This window comes from Phalacrocorax aristotelis, chromosome 5 (assembly GCF_949628215.1).
Source record: "Phalacrocorax aristotelis chromosome 5, bGulAri2.1, whole genome shotgun sequence".
Classification (NCBI taxonomy): domain Eukaryota; kingdom Metazoa; phylum Chordata; class Aves; order Suliformes; family Phalacrocoracidae; genus Phalacrocorax; species Phalacrocorax aristotelis.
The window spans coordinates 66,340,447-66,357,645 of NC_134280.1; the positions used below are offsets into that span (position 1 = coordinate 66,340,447).

The window sequence follows — 17,199 nt, forward strand, 5'->3', positions numbered from 1 at the left end:
CATGACCTTGGCTGAAATTTTCCCACCACTAGAATTTCCGTATTTGCTAAGTATGTAAGCTACCCCTGGCTTCTTTTATAGAATTATAGAATTCAAATGCTTTTCATAGGTCTGTCCACAGTCTCTCATTCAAATCCCAATGCGTATGAGAAAAACATGTTGCTAAATTCAGACTAATTTTATGCACATCAGAAAAAGTTGGGATATTTTAAGATCGTGCGATGTGCTTTACAGAAGGACAGCATGATTCCACAATCAACTCAAGATGCTTTACAATTCTTTCTGACAACCTCTGCAACCCCCGTGTACCTCACACGTGAATATTGTTATGAGAGGATAAAGCCTGAGTCAGTGATGGTTAACGTCTTGCCGCCCGGCACCCTTTTTAGTCATGACCATAGTGAATATTTAACTGTGAATTTCACAGCTCATTCCACTTCCAGATCAGGAGAAAAAGGCGTCTAAAAGTATACTGTAAGCTGGAAACAGCTGCTGTGGATGTAATGACAAAAAAAAAATCATCATGAATATTAAATTAGAGCATGAAAGACATCTGAAGTAGAAAAAGCAAAGTGCTTCTATAAGGCAAGTTGGCTTAATCCGCCATCTGCATTAAAGAACCATAGTCATCTATTCATCATATCTACCACAGCAGTGATCTTAACCTGTGACAAACACCACCATGTTCCATTCAAGGATTTTACTGCTGTCAGGTTGTGGAAGTGGTGAAAGGAGGGAGGGCTCACAGACCCCAAATAAGACAGAACCCCAGGAAGAGCTCTGGGATATGTGTCCTCCTGAATCTCCTTAGTGTAGACAGCACTTTTTGTTCTTATCTTTACAACGCTAGCACGTATCATGAGACACTAAAATATCCCAGAGTGAAGACAGGGCACCATCTGGTAAGCACAATCCTGATTAAATGCTCTGATAAGAGCTCTAAGAACTAAACCAAAACTACTTTTTGCATTCGATTCGGGAAATCTTCTCATCGCTTTCAAACATAAAGCAGAGATACCATTCTGACTTTACAATTTCCGTCATCCCTGATCAAGTGCCAAATGAAGCCCCACAGCCTCTTTCAAGGAGCAGCACCAGCACTTATAGCAGATGCTCTTAGAGCTACGGAACAGATGTCCCAGGGCAAGGCAGCAGGCACAGATGGCATCCCTGCGAATATGTACAAACTTGGGGTTGCCATCTAGTCAAAACACTCGTGCATCTGCTTAACGTTGTGTGGGAGAAGGTCACAAAACCACAGGAGTTCAAGGATGGAAGCACCACTGACCTTGCACATGCTGCAGCAACACTATGACATCAGGTCTCTCAACTGCTGGGAAAAAAAAAAAATCACTGCCATAATAAGAATCAGGCTGTTATTGAACAGAAGCTTCTGGAAAGTTTTGTCATTCTGGTCAAGGCTTAATTTCTTGTATTTTTTATAGTAAAGCAAATTCAAGGAAAGTTCAGAGATGTCATCAGCCAGAAGTTGGGGAAACTTCTGCTCAAATTTGCCTACTTGGATATGTTTGTGCATATAGCTTTTTCATTTCACAATAGCATCCTGCCAAGCAGAATATCAGAACATTTAATGATGTTTAACAATAAAAAAGGCTTCAGGCAAGACTGTGCCTTAGCATTTTTGCAGAAACTCATTTTGATGTATTCAGAGACAAACAGCCAAAGAATCTGCATCCATTATCACACAGGTTTCAGGATTTGCAGTCTACAGGCATTCTGTGATGAATCACAGATCATTACACTTTTGGCCTTTCACTGTTTCTTACCACCGATCGAGTCTGCGTGCGCAGGGGTACACACAGCAAATTGCTATTTCGGTTGTACTGCCAAGCGGCTCAGCCTGGACAGCAACACAAAAGAAACGGAGATCTTGTTCTAACACTCCCCAGTGGAAAGCAAGTCAGGCCAAGAGCGTGCACTGGGTACGCTCTGCCGCAGATAAGCTGGCAGGCACACGCCCCAGACCGTCGCCACTGTCAGTGAAGCCATACAGAGCAAAAGCAGTGCCTCTGAAACAACAGAGGCATCTGACTTCAAACAAAAGTAAACACTCACCTTGCAGTTGTCACCACGGTTCTGTGCAGATGCAAAACCAGGACAAGTTACAGCCGTCAAGGCAAATATTTCAGTCGCTTCCACAGGCACCGTTCTTGTACCCTAGTTACTATAAAGTGACAGGGTAAGATCCCAAGCTCTGAAGCATTACACATCGTCAGACACTGGGTTTTGAAGGAATGCTCTCACACGCTCAAGTGTACAGATCTAGTCCCCCGCTACACACGCATACTTACAAACCATACAAAGCTACTTGTTACAGCTAGTTTAAATACGGACAGATTGAGAGGATACAGAGCAAAACCACACGTGGCAAATCTTCCCTTGTGTGGCATTAAAGACTTACTCCTGTGGCAGAGATTACGTACTGGTATCATTAAAGCTTATGAGCAAAATCAGACTGCCATCAGGTAGCACAAAAGGTGTCGTGAATATAACAAGGATCACGTGTGACAATGAAGGTATCTTGCTGAAAAATCAGATTAACTTTCTACACAAGATGCAAAAGCTGAATCCCGTATGTTGCACAGACAAAGATTCTATCATCACCTACCGCATTCCAAAAGTATTCCTCCTATACAAGCAAATCCAAAATAAGCCAAAACTTAATGCTTATTTTTCCATTCAAGACCTCTCTGAGGACAACAGGAATCACGTTAGATCAGCCTTTTGTTCTACAAGTCTTCTAAATGGCAGCTGGGCATGCAAGCTGCAAGGCACTAAGCATTTATGATGCTCAATATACGCATTTGTGTACCTGCAACTAGGCAAAGGTCATCCAAATACAAATTTACTTTCTTCCTTGATCATAGAAAAAAGTAACCCCAATCTCTGCCTGCCAGCTAAAAGACAGCTTGAGTCTGAGCTGGTACAAAGCAGCTATTAATTTTCATGGCATATGTTGTAAGGATTGACCTTAAGCATTTTTGTTTCCGTTTCATATGTCTAAAAAAAAAAAAATCTACCTTCACTGTGGCTACTACCTGCCTACTATCTTAAAAAGGCCTGGTTTCTCCCCTATTCATAGTAAACCAAGTAGGTAGTACCACAGTGTACCTAAAATAAGTACTGCATCTTAGCAGGCTTCAGAGCTAGCAGAGTCAGCAGGGCAGAAAAGAATCTCTCATTTGAAGTAAGGTGAAGTCATGATTCCTCGAGTCGGGGAGAGGCGGGGGGGAACCACACCAAAACCAACCGACCCAACACCTATATATGTGTATGCCCTCATACATGTATAGACACAAGCACCTACAAGAACCAAGACACCTTTACTAAAGGTAGGTTTCTGCAAGAAGTGGCCAAGTAAGGGAAGAAATTTGATCGTTCGTATTCCCTCACAAGCAGAGGCTGGTCTCGCAGTAAGGGAAGCCGCTCCTGGAAGAGACGGCCTCAGTCTCCTGCCTGCTTATTCCTGCCTCATCCTTTGCATCAAGATTTAGCTGTTCAGCTGCAATAAGGCCTGTCAACCCGATAAACTGGTCTGACAGAAAAGTAACCTGACAAAATAATAGTTTTTTTTTACATGTCAGCGCTCCACAACCAAGTCACCTTGTACTATCACTGTAACTCTAGCAAGGAGCACAATCCACAGTTACACTCTGAAGTAGTCCTTGAAGGGCTCATCACCCACAACCCCTGACCAAAGGTTAGTTTCCCCAGCACACCCGTGGACCATTTGCAGTCCACAAAGCATTTGTATGTGAGGGCTTTCTGAATGGGGGCTGTCGATTTTTGAAGGCTAACCAGCAATCAGCATTAGGTCAGGGATCACTGTGGGTACAAAGAAGCCTGGAGCTGCCAGTGTGACCAGAGAGGCCGCAGCAGAGCTGTAACCCCAGCAGAGCATAGCCCCGGTCCATCCCTCCCTCACGCTCGTCAGTGCAGCAAGAACTCAGTTTAGGGGAATCCCAAATCCATAATCTCTAAACACCAGACTTTAATGAAAACAAAAGAGGAGAACATAGCCTTTTAAAGTAATGAGGTCTGTCACCTGAGTCAACCAACAGTATCTGAAAACAAATTACCCTAATCGTTGTGGCCTTACAATAAAGGTTCTTCCCTCTGATCTTGCTCTCTAACTCAGCAGCTTTTCGGTGATTTCTTATGACAAATTCCACACATTTCTGCACAAAATCTTTTTTCGCTTCTACCCTCTCGAGGCCCGGCCACGTATCTTGAGCAAGTCCAGCGGAGAGCTACCAAGATGGTCAGGGGGCTGGAGCATCTCCCTTGTGAAGAAAGGCTGAGAGACCTGGGTTTGTTCAGCCTGGGCAAGAGAAGACTGAGGGGGGATTTCATCAATACCTACAAATATCTGAAGGATGGGTGTCAAGAGGATGGGGCGGGCTGGGCTGTTTTCAGTGGTGCCCAGCGACAGGACAAAGGACAACGGGCACAAGCTGGAACACGGGAGGTTCCACCTCAATATGAGAAAAAACCCCTTCCCTGTGCGGGTGCCCGAGCAGGGGCACAGGCTGCCCAGGGAGGCTGTGGGGTCCCTTCCCTGGGGACATTCACACCCCGCCTGGACGCGGCCCTGTGCCCCCTGCTCTGGGTGTGCCTGCTCACGCAGGGGGTTGGACGGGATGATCTCCAGAGGTCCCTTCCAACCTCCACCATTCTGTGATTCGCTCCCTGCTGCTGTCTGGGGCCCTCAGTCCCTGCCTGCCCGCCAAGGCCTCCTCCTTCCCTCCCCACTGCCACGGGAGCGCTGGTGGCTTTCCACAGCCGGCAGTCATTAGCACGGGCACTGCCACCCTCCTCCCTTTCATGAGGCAGGACCTATGGCAAGGAAAGCACACAGGCATCGTTACTAAACCACAAACAGAAACTAAAAGCCAGACATCACCCAGCCTAATGTCCAACCAACCAAACGACCATCTATGAATAAAATGTTGCGAACATCTAGCCATCTTATCAACTAGGAGAGTTACGTTCTTAATATGAAGAGTGTAATAGCGCGAGTACAAGCCCAAATTCAGCAGACAGTTTTCAGAAAGTTGCCGTCAGTGTAAGTTTGAGACATTTTGGCGCTTTGCCCATATCAGAGGGTCATAAAACAAGCAAACAGAACAACTCAGCATGTTGGAGAAGACTCCTGCGGGACCCACACATCTTGCTCCTGGCTGACCACAACATTTCTACACTGTCCAAATTCAGTTTTAGAGAGTTTCAAACTGTCAGCCATTCTGCTCCAGTTGCCAACAAGGTCCAATCAATGTGTTTCAACAGCTGGTTATCAGCAGCATGTTAATGCTGCAGAGAGACAACAATTGTCAGCCTAGGGTACATAAAACACCTGCTCTCAGCAGGGAGCCTCAAGATGGAAGGTAGCTCCTCAAGCAGTAACTCCTCTTTCACAACACTTATATCGGTGGAAGATGTATAGAATATAACAATTCTGCTTCACTTTCCTCTTTTGCTACTTTAACCCTGAGCACAGAAGCAGGTGGGACCAATTTGATTTCCATTTGTATCTCTACAGACCTTTTCTTCTGGGGGGGTGAGGGTGGAATCTGGAAGAAACAGTGCTCACCTGCTTGTTCCCCTATGACAAAGAAAAAAGAAGCGTGCAGATTTTTCACGTATTTCACCTCACCTTATTCAGAGGGACGGAAGTAAGGCTGGATCTTTATATTCTCTGCACAGCTTTCCAGTTTAGCAATTCTACATATAAATATTAATGAAGATGTGACCTTTACCCTAAAAGAAAAAGGTTAATGGATACATTTGCAGAGTTTTTCCTCCTTTTTTTGAATACTGGGCATCTCAGAATCCAATATGCATATACACATCTTGCAGAGACTTATCTAAAATGTACCATGGAGTAAATCCAGTCTCTCACATTTACAAGCCAGGTCAGAAGTCACTTGCATGGGTTTCTTTTCATTAATTACATTTCACTGTTAAATTTAATGAGCTCGTTACCCTTTTGGGTTTTTAATCAAACATATTACAGCCCTGGTAGCCTTCCAACTGTTATTTGTCAACATACAGCCTTCTGTGTGCTCCTCACCAGTCTCAAAAGTTGTTCACGGTGTCACTGGGGGGAAGCATTCAACGATGCACTAGAGAGTCCCATGCCTGGTTCCCCTCCCCAGCCAAAACTGGCTTGCTTGGAATAAAAATGTTTCACTATGAGCCTAACCCATCAGAACCTCCCTGAGTATTTATACCAATACAGCTTGCTGTTACATAGTGAAGGGCCAAATTCTCCATTCAATAAATCCATTTCACCGTAGGGTACAATTAGCTCACAAGTTTCCAAATATCTAGCATGGCAGAAATCTTCTGAAGTTCAGGTCATAGACATAGGTTCTAAGTATAAAAACAAGGACAAAAACCTCAGAACATTTATAAAAAAAATAATGTTTTAGTGCTCCTTGTAAGAAAATCTTAGAAACATTAATCTTATGACTCACTCTCTAGTTCTATCGTGGTGGGATCTCCCATTTTGAAACACTCTTCAGAAAGAATGACAACACATTTCCAGAAAGTTAGTACGAATAAACATGAAGGAAACAGAGGAGAGCGACACAGGACACACGAAATAGTAGGGAGAAATAAGCAACTTGGCATTTTACACAACAGTTTTTCATTCTGCCTCTTTAGTAGCCACTGAGAGTAACAAAAGCAACAGCGACTTCTTTGGGAATGCAAGGGGAGCGGGGGGAAACAACACACAACTCAGGGACCTTGAAAAATGCACTTAATGAGACCTTGAGGAGAAGGTCAATAAGGGCGTTATCCTATTTCCTATGGGTAATTCACAGGTAACGGCTCCTCTGCTTACTAGTTTTGTTTCCAATATTCTGCATTATAATGCCAAATTTCTCTGCTTTCCATAAAACAAACCAATGGTTAAGAAGAAAATCTTTCTGTGGAGGGCAGCTTGTTACACAGCAAGTAAATACCCAACAGGTTACTTTCAAGGAGTCAAAGGGAGTTCTGCCTGACGAAAGATTAGAAAACCTGACCCACGGTTACTCCCTCCCTCATCATGACGGCTCGGGCAGCCAGCTGCCCGTTACGTGTAACATGGTAAAGACTGTATTTCCTCCTACTTCCTTTCAAGTCAGTACCAGAGTCCCAGCTGATGTGTACGTGTGCTGCTCGTCTGATTTAAGGAGGTTCAGGTTTGTACATGTCGTGGTTTTAGCTGGGATAGAGTTAATTTTCTTCACCCAAGCTGGCACAGTGCTGGGCTTTGGACTTAGTATGAAAACAATGTTGATAACACACCGATGGTTTAGTTGTTGCTGGGCAGTGCTTGTACTAGTCAAGGGCTTTTCCAGCTTCCCGTGCTCTGCCGGGGGCACAAGAAGCCGGGAGGGGAGGGGGCACAGCTGAGGGAGCGGATTCAAACTGGCCAAAGGGATATTCCCTATCATGTAACGTCATGCCCAGTATGCTACCTGGGAGGGGCTGGCCGGGGGAGGGAGGCAGCAATCGCGGCTCGGGGACGGGCAGCGTCGGTTGGCGAGTGGTGAGCCGTTGTATCGTTTGTGTTTGTTTTCTCCCCTTTTTCCCTTTTCCTTTTTATTGTATTATCATTATTGTTATTATCATAATCAATATTATCATTATTATTTTATTCTAATTATTAAACTGTTCTTATCTCACCCTACAAGTTGCTTTTTTTTGTTGTTTTTTTTTTTGCCTTTTGCTGTTCTGATTCTCTCCCCCATCCCACAGGGGTGGGGCGAGTGAGGGAGCGGCTGGGGTGGTGTTGAGTTGCTGACTGGGGCTGAACCACGACAGTACATTAGCAGAAAAATCATTCTGGGCTCAATACTTCTTGATACCTTAGGGCTACCATGCTTAGACACGAGTAGTGGTTCAATGGTGGCTACCTCCAAAAAATTCGCCATTAAAAAAAAAAGTTTTTTTATTGTTATTAAAAAAATTAAAAGGTCATTAATGAAAGTTTGGGCAGTAACTGATTTGAAAATGTTCTAAGCTAGTCAGCAGGGTGATTACTCACCAAAAGAATGCTCTCCACTCTTCTCCAGGTGCCTCACCTATTGTTTCCAGGCACCAAAACCCTTTGAACACATCTGAAGCACAGAAATGCTTTCCTTTGCCACTCCTGTAATTCACTGTTTTTACAAAGTGCAGGAAGAGTTTATGGCTAATTTCTTTTTTTTTGGGGGGTAGGGGGGGTGGGATGGATGACACGACCCAGGACTTCACACAATTTTCACAACAAGAAAAGAACATAATACAGCAGTCAGTTGCTGTTAAATTGTGCCCCAGAGTAGTCCGGAAATCATAGTCGGCTCCACTATTTCAAAGAACGTTAGCCTGGGTACCTGAACTCTCTTGACAGATTTCGCCAGATACTGATCTTGGCCAGCGGCGGGAAGGAACCATCAATACACCCCCAACCCAGCGAGTAAACAGCACAAAGGCCATGCTGACTCCATCTAATTTATGTTCTTGGGCTTTGGACCATGCAAGGCCAGAGCAGGTAAGGAGCAGACAGACAACTTCAGATGAAACTGTATTAAATCACTGTTGAAAAAGATTCATTATAGGTGGGATTTTAAATATCTCAATGGCCTTTTCCAAGTGTCTTGGTGGTCTGAAGAGTCAAAGAGAAAAACAGCACACAAAGGTCTTCTAGGAAGACCTGGCTAGCATAACTGTCCAATAAAGAAAATAGTTTCTGCCTTCCACATTCCCAAGTAACGTGTTTGTCCATCCCGGACTACATTTTGCTTTCTATAATTTAGAAAAATTATGATCTTCAGATTTACCACCGTATTCCAGGTAACTATGCACACAGTCTGCGCATACTATCAGACTGTTCAATTAGACTTAATCTGTGTTAATTAAGCTCTTCATTTTCCAAGCTGTATTTTAATACATTTGGATCATGAAAACAAAGTCTTTATCATCATTAAGCTGATTCAACAAGATAAAATATTAACAAAGGTGCATTTGTCATCACTGTAGTATAAATCCTGTCCATCAAATGATGATATAAATTAACAACAAATCTCTAACGCTGTTGTGAAATATCTATTTAGTATAACAAACAGCGTATCTGAATTACTGACTTCAAGAAAAGTTGTATTCACCTTATTTTAATACCTTCGGTTTCGGAGTTCCATGCTATTAATGGAAAATAAAATCCTGCTAAAACTCAGAGAAATGAAATATAAACCAAGCATTCTACGTATTACTTACTACCTTATAGCAATCACCTCCACTACACACGTAATGAAAAACAGCCTTTTGAACTAGTTACGCTGTTACGGTGGCATATATAACTTAGAATATATGTGCGTGTGTACCTATACGCACACCTTTTTGTTGCTTGGAATAAAACCTATTTGTCAAGTATTAAATTTGTGCGCAATAAAAACGACATCTCCTTTAAAGACACGAACTCTTGCACCAACAGCTAACACAGCTTCTTCTATTCAGGCGTTGTCGACCTCCTGCACGTTCTGAAGTCTCAAACTTTTAACTTTGCCACTTGTAGGATGCCGTTAAGTTAAAAAACACTATGTCCTTAACTACAATATCTCCTAGTCTGTGCATAAGGGAAGAGTTCTTGGCTTTTCCACAGGCAAAAACCATACTGGTTAGGTAATAAACATACTCTCACACTTGTTCCCATAGGTCTTAATCATGCTGAAACATGATGATGTCTCCTACTAGTCTCTTTGCACTGTCCGTTTTCATGGACACGTGGAACGTTGAAAAAAACTTGACAAAAACACTTGACGTCACCAGAACAGAGCCATGATAATTATCTAAAGCTTTGTAGGAGCAACAATTTAAAAAGGCTTCCCCAGTGTCAAGGGCCTGCACCCATTTCAGTTCACGTGCAAAGCTAGAGTGGCCCGAGCAGTTAAAGCAATATTAAGAAGATATCAAGCTGAAAGTTCTGCTACGTTACAGTGATGACAATCTAAGCAGGGTCCTCTTCAGCAGCGCCCCAAACCTTTGCTCTCTACTCCTCATCAGAGTTAAAAAGTATTTTCTCCACTTTCATCCACTTCATTAATTTCTGCCATCGCAGACCTAAGGGTTTGAAACCACTATCCTTATCAAGGTCCCAGTAAGCAACTTAAGAAACTAGAGAAATAAGCAGTGACTGTTTTAAGTGCTACACAACGAGTCCAGAAAAGAAGGTGGGCCGGTTTTGGCTGCAATAGAGTTTATTTTCTTCAGAGTAGCTAGCATGGGGCTGTGTTTTGGATTTGTGCTGGAAACTCTTGACAACACAGGGATGTTTTTGTTACTGCTGAGCAGGGCTTGCACACCGTCAAGGCCTTTTCTGCCCCTCAACCCACCCACCAGCGAGCAGGCTGGGGGGGCACAAGAAGCTGGGAGGGGACACGGCCGGGACAGCTGACCCCAACTGACCCCAGGGACGTCCCACACCATATGACACCATGCTCAGCGCACAGAGCTGGGGGAAGAAGAACAAAAGGGGGGAGACATTTGGAGCGATGGCATTTGTCTTCCCAAGTCACCGTTGGGTGTGACGCAGCCCTGCTTTCCTGCAGATGGCTGAGCACCTGCCTGCCCATGGGAAGCAGCGAACAAATTCCTTGTTTTGCTTTGCTTGTGTGGGCAGCTTTTGCTTTACTGTCTTTATCTCAACCCACAAGTTTTCTCATTTATACCCCTCCGATTCCCCCCCCCCATCCCACTGGCGGCAGAGTGAGCAAGCGGCTGTGCGGGGCCGAGTTGCTGGCCGGGGTTAAACCATGACAGAAGGACAATTGCAGTAATCCATCTGACATTCAGAACACAACAGCAGTCATTAGCAACACTGGACTTGCCTGTTTTGAGTCTTACATAGAACTACACAAACTGAAAGTACCTCGGTTACTACACAGAACTACAAAGGTTTAAGCGAGACTAGCACCCGATCCTTCAACTATGCATGCTTTTAAACAGATGTCTATTAATTTTAAATACTAGAGACAACCTCAGTGCCAAGAAGGACATCCGCAGCGCATTTTGTTCAATCAAGATTAGTCCCGCATAGCACATCCCTCTACAAGCCTCTGCTCTGCCCGTCAGGACAGAGAAGTTAAGTAGCTAAATTCAGAAGAGGCCACATCTAAAATTCCACATGCCTTGTGTTGTATAATCATCACTGCCTGTCTAGTTTGACCTTGGGTTTTGCTAAGTGCATGCACGTGTCCCTACATGTGACAGTGTTCCTCTCTTGATGGCTCTCCTCAACATCCTTGTTCCCAATTAAAAAAAAAATTTCAAGTTTACAAAATAAAATTTAAAAAAATCCCTTAACATGGCAAACTGACCCTGTTAACCATGACTTCAAAAGGCTACAATGGCCTGGAAAAGCCTGGAGGAATTAAAAATAATGACAAAAGGAATGATAGAGCAAGAGAAGGAAAACAGGAAGAGTTGGAGGGCAGGATCCTTGCGTAATGTAGAACAATATTCTTATATATTTAGACAATGGCCTGGGAAATGAAAGAAGAAATAAAGTAAAAGAAAAAGACCAACAAGAAAGTAGAGGTGACAGAAGAGTATGACGATAGAATAAGGACGTAGCAGGGTCCCCCCCTTAGCTACCCTTGTCCAGACACCTCTGCTGTTACACTGGCAAAAGCCCTCATTGACCATGTGGTCATAATGAAGCCACCGCCTTCTCCTTTATATACTTTCTCAACAAAAGGCAAGAAATGTGGCTAACAGTTGTGTATCATCACTAACATTACTGACAAAATGAAATACCAATAGGATTTCTCCCCCCTAAAAGAAATGCTGCGGAATGACTGGTATTAAGATTTGAAACGGGAGCAACCAAAGAGCGTCCTATTATTTGTATTAAAACACAAAGTCAGACGAGATAAACAGGCCCTTCAAGCCAGAAGAAATTATGAAAAAAGGCATTCACAAAGTTACAAGTAGGAGACTATTTGATGCAACGCACGCTTTGAAACATCAAAACATCATTGGAATTATATTATGGGCAGTAATAGAAGGTACGCTTTTTTTATTTAAAATAAACTCATGTCTGCCACTATAACAGCTAATGAAAGAGACCTCTTTTTTACCTCTACATTGAGAACACAAAAAAAAAGGGGGGGGGGGGGGGGCAGAGGAGACACACATGGAATAAGAACATACTGTATTTATGCCAGGAAGAAAACATGCCCCTCACCATACAGAAACACAAGTAGCTTAATTGCTTAATAGCTTAATTGCTGAATTTCAAAGAAGAAAACACACTATTTTAAGATGTTATAAAACACAGTGAAGCAGGAAACATTTAAGTTTAACTTTTATGAAAAAGCAAACTCCAAAGAGAATGTAATAAGCTAGTAAGGGAAATTGCATTACAAGGTTTGTAACTTCCAAAGTGCGTTGTGTCGATACTACATTGGTTTTGATCTTCCCGTTTAAGTTAATTTATTTTACAGACCAGGATACATAAATGACGCGCTCCTCCCGTAACAAAAAACTGCTAGCAAAAAGTAGCAAATTGCAAACTATGAAGAAAGGCTTTAACTTATGTGACAGATCGTACATTTACCATTTCAACACACTGTCAAGACGGACCACTGCGCGCTCAGTATCTTTCACGTTGCTGCTGCCGTAAGAGCAAAACAATTTCCCCTTACCTGTGCTCTAACTCTCGGATGGACAATATAACTCCAGAAGTCGACGCCTTCTGTTGCAGGGTGGCCAGAAACGTGAACTCGCTTTTATTCCGGAAGAGCTGAATTAACTTCTCGCTCACGTGGGGCGCTGCATGGATTTCTCTTTCTATATCTAAGAATTTTATTTAAAAAAAAAAAAATAAAAAAAATAAAAAAAAGGGGGGGAAACAACAGGCCAGTAAAAATGCTAAGTCAGAAAGATTCAGATTACATTTTTCATTTTCCCCATCAATATTTCTCATTTTTGAGAGTCACCTACCATGCTCCACCGCTGCATTTGTTCCATTAAAAAAACCCAAACGCCATCTCTGTCAGCAAGCCCACTTGTCACTTTGACAAGTTCACAACTGGTCAGCTACTGATTTTCTGACAGAATTTTTAACAGGATGCTGAGCCATTCCTGTCTGCTGCGAGCAGATTAAGTTGCTGTAAATAAGGTATGCTGCAGTCAGATAAATGGGCTCCTAAATTCTGAGAAATCTCAGGCACTGCCTCTCCCAACACATTTCACCAAGCTCCAATTTCAGTTTTTACCACTGGCTCCGTTACCACCTCTCCACCACGCATCAGAGGAAACCTGTCCTTGCACTGTGTAAGGCGAAGATGTATTATTGCTAATAATGCTATACAGCTGCGCTTCTGCCCGAGAAATAAATACAAGACACGCTTGCAATCCACTATCATTTCAGGGATTTCTCAGTTTAAACAAGCAAAGCGTGACAGCTCATACAATATTTATTAAACTACAGTCTGACCAGGCAGATCCAGAAATATTTCAGTCTCGTTAATCCTGCTGATGTCCAAGCAGCAGCATGCCTTCTTATATTTGATCTTCTAAGATTCAAATGCGCTGTCTCCCACCACATTCATTTTTATCTCATCCTTTTGTTCACAATATATCATCACTGCGAAAGATGATTAACGACAAAAGGGAGAAATCACAGCATTTCACCTTCCCACCCCTTGCCACGTCTCTCATGCTGGGCCTTTGTCACACATTTGCAAGACCTGTGCCACTTGCGGCTCCTGGATGTCATAACCAATTAGAAGCCCGGTGCGCTTCCTTTCGAAAGGTTTACTTTGAAGCCAGAAATGCCGGCACAAATTCTCAGCTGGTAGGAAACCATATACCTCTACTGAATCCTGAGAATCCAGCCCAGCATGAATGCTGCAACACACAAAGGAGTGATGAGATTTACAATTCAGAATTTCACTGCAGGGGAAAGAAAAAAAAAAAAAGCACCAAAAAACCCCCACAACATTGTGTCATTAAATGAGGCTTTGCAGACAGAAAGAGGAGAGACTGGCTTGAAAAACAACCTGAAACTCAGAAACGCAACTACTGAGGGAATGCCATGGACTGAAACCAAACTCCAAGGAAAAAGTATTCAAGCATGTTTTGTAATTGGGTGCCTCAATTTTTCCTGTGCAGCTTAAAGCCCTTCAAATGAGCCTACACACTCAGAATCCATAACACGCTTGCACTCGGAAAAGCCCACCTCTGAGAAGTACTGCAAATTAGACATCAGAAATCTCTAGTCGTCATTTACAAAGAAAATCTTTGCCAGAGGCTCAAATTCACGTGATAAATAAATATAATGCCCACTTTACAGCAACAAACTATTTGTCTGTCCAATGCCACTTTCATCATAGCAGAGGATAAAGCTTCAAGGCCACAAATCATTTCCACTGCCATCAGAAAGGGGAATGGAGGAAGAGAAAATCCAGCACAGAAGACCAGATTTTGTCTTCATCTACAAGATTCCATTATCTGCATCACTATCTTCACCTAGCAGGTGTTATTACTGGTCATAAATACCATATAGTTTCTTTAAAAAAAGCTGATGCAGGAGACACAAGACTACGTGTCCCATGCACCAGAAGTCCTCCGATATCCAGTCTGCTGTCTACACAGACAGACAAACCACTTGTACTAAGCTCCAAGGCACAAGTAAGACTCAGAGAATAAATGTCCAGGAGCTGACAGGTGAGGATAATTACCCTCGTTTTGAAGGTTAAGAACCTTAGAATCTTACAAAACATTTCGGGTTTTGTTGGTTTTTGCTGATTTTAGTTTGTGGGTTTTTTCCTCTCTTAAGGGTGTCACAATCACTGGAAATAAAATATGACTTATCAAAGCTTTCAAAAATTCCTTCACATGAAAGCTTAGGCAGTGCTGTCAGTGGAACATATATGGTAAAATTTCAGTCAAGCCTTGCAAAGTCCAACATTTTCTCTTTACAGGGGGACCCAGATTAAAGCCACATCCTGCCATCTATCCACCAAACTTTGTACAAAAATATAGGTCTCTTTGCTCAGAATCATGAATGAATAATCAATGCACTGACTACTTCATATGGAAACATACTTTGAAATATTGTGCTATGCTCTACCGCCTCTTCACAGTCATGAATACCCCAAAACCGCACGCAATGCCTTACATTCAGACTCTGTTGATTAAAATCAATAAGATACAAAGTTCTGAAATTCCAGAATCTTGGGTTCAAGCTATACTGCTTTGTAATGCCATCCTAGTATAATTTGTACTAAGGAAGGTATATTACTAGGCTTCTGAAAATTAACACACTTCTAAGTATGGTGCTATTGATATGGAGTAGATCTACCCAGTACCAGTGCCTAGGAACACCCCCCTACCACCAGACAACAGAAAAACGTCCTTGCAGATGCAAAAATGGCTACAGAAATGCTGTTCTTCATAGCTCAACCTCAGCAACTACGAGAGGAGTTTCCCAGCAATTCCACGGCGAGCGGGCAAACGCGACCCGACAGCCCACGACTGGGCTTGCAAGCTGCGGAGCCCACCGAGGCTCGCGAGGGTCTAGAGGGCACGCGATCTGGCATTACAGAGATGACAAACCTGACGGGGTGCTGAGCACAGCGCTGGGCTCGCAACCTGGGGCCCGACTGCTGGGAAGGAGCTGCGTGAGGCCTTGCTGAGGGCATGGCCCAGCCGGCACTGCACCACCCCAGCTCCCGGGCCCCCCGGGACAGCCCCCCGAACCCTTCCGGCAGCGTCCCTCCCCCTGCTGCGCGATCGCCGGCTATGTCCTCGGTTTGCATTTTGCTCGATTACTGCAGAAAGTACCACACAAACGAACGGGGAGTACAACCCATTTCGAATAAGAGCTTTCTATTTTCAGGTTGATTTTCACACTTCAAAATAAGAAGAATTGAGAAGACATACATCCCCTCACCACAGGTGCCTGAAAGGGAGAATACTTTTTATGCTCTCCATAAAAATAACTGTCTGCTCGTAATGAAATGTCGTATTTCCTACACCATATAGAACAAACAATATAGGTTTGTACAGTAATCTTCAGTGAAACATCGCTTCATGCTTGAATGATAATGCAATCTCAGCAAAATAAATAAATAAACAAACACAGATATGACTTTCACATGCCCTTCTATGTGATTATATTTGCTTAATTTGAAACACTGACTGTCTGGAAGGGGGTTTTAAAACATACCAGACTGTTTCTAAAATAAAACAAGCAAAAAAAGTAAGCATGCACAGTTATTTGAAAGTGCAACAGATACAAATCATCTCAGAGCATCAAGTAAAGGCAACTTTCTACCTTCAGCAAAACAGAGAAGCTGAAGACACATCCATGTCAGAGAGAGTGCATATTTGTTGCTTGATTTTAATTCCTTTTCTTTTTGTTTTTTTTTTTAAAGCCACAGGTCCCGGGAAGAAGCACCAAACACAAAGCAACGGTGCAGTTTGCCAGGACAGCCAAACCCATTTAATCCCTGCCATCTCACACTTCCCTGCCCGGCGCCATCTTCCCCGTTCCTAGGGGCACCACCTTGCCTCCTCCTGGCTGCTTTGTTCCGTGTGAGCCTATTCAGCCCCCAGCCAGCGCAGCCCTACCGAGCCAAAGGGAGCTATGAGACGAACCGGCACCCAGGGCTGCGGCACCCAGGCAGGGGCTCAGCAGCTGCGGCACGACTCCGGCCGGGCCCGGCAAGGGAAGACCACAGCACCCCCGCTTAGCTGCGGCAAGCTCCTACACGCTCGGCCACCTTGATGAATCTTACCTGCAACTGCAATTACTCACGGTACTCATTTCCAGCACCTTCAAAATAAGCCTCACATTTTTAATTTAGCATGCATTTGTTTTCATTCCATTAAGACCAGTCCAGATGAAGGGTAATGCTGCACTGGGGCCAGCGCTGTCAGGGCAAGCTTTACCCTCTACGTATGAATTGTACAGGTATTTCGGTACACAGTAATCCGGCGCGACAAATGGAATTAAGAAGGTACAAAAGCTCAGGATTAAGATCGGTCCTTACAAACCTGATTTAGGCCCTAAGCCACGCCCTCCTGCATGAATCCTCTGCTCTATGCATCACCAGCTCTGGCAACTAAAAATCAAAGCCTCAGGCTTTTGCCACTTGTAGCCCAGGACATATGAGAGGCCCCAATTAAGAGGAAGGGAGA

The 17,199-nt window shown here is 43.5% G+C and overlaps 1 protein-coding gene across 2 annotated transcripts in view; it reads right to left on the reverse strand.

Moving 5' to 3' along the window:
* Window positions 1-17,199, reverse strand: part of NELL1 (neural EGFL like 1) — a 305,370-nt gene that overhangs the window by 265,741 nt on the left and 22,430 nt on the right. For both annotated transcript variants that reach the window (XM_075094969.1, XM_075094968.1), the window contains exon 3: window positions 12,696-12,846. In XM_075094969.1, coding sequence (XP_074951070.1) covers window positions 12,696-12,846 — 151 coding nt within the window. The remainder of the gene's footprint in view (window positions 1-12,695; window positions 12,847-17,199) is intronic.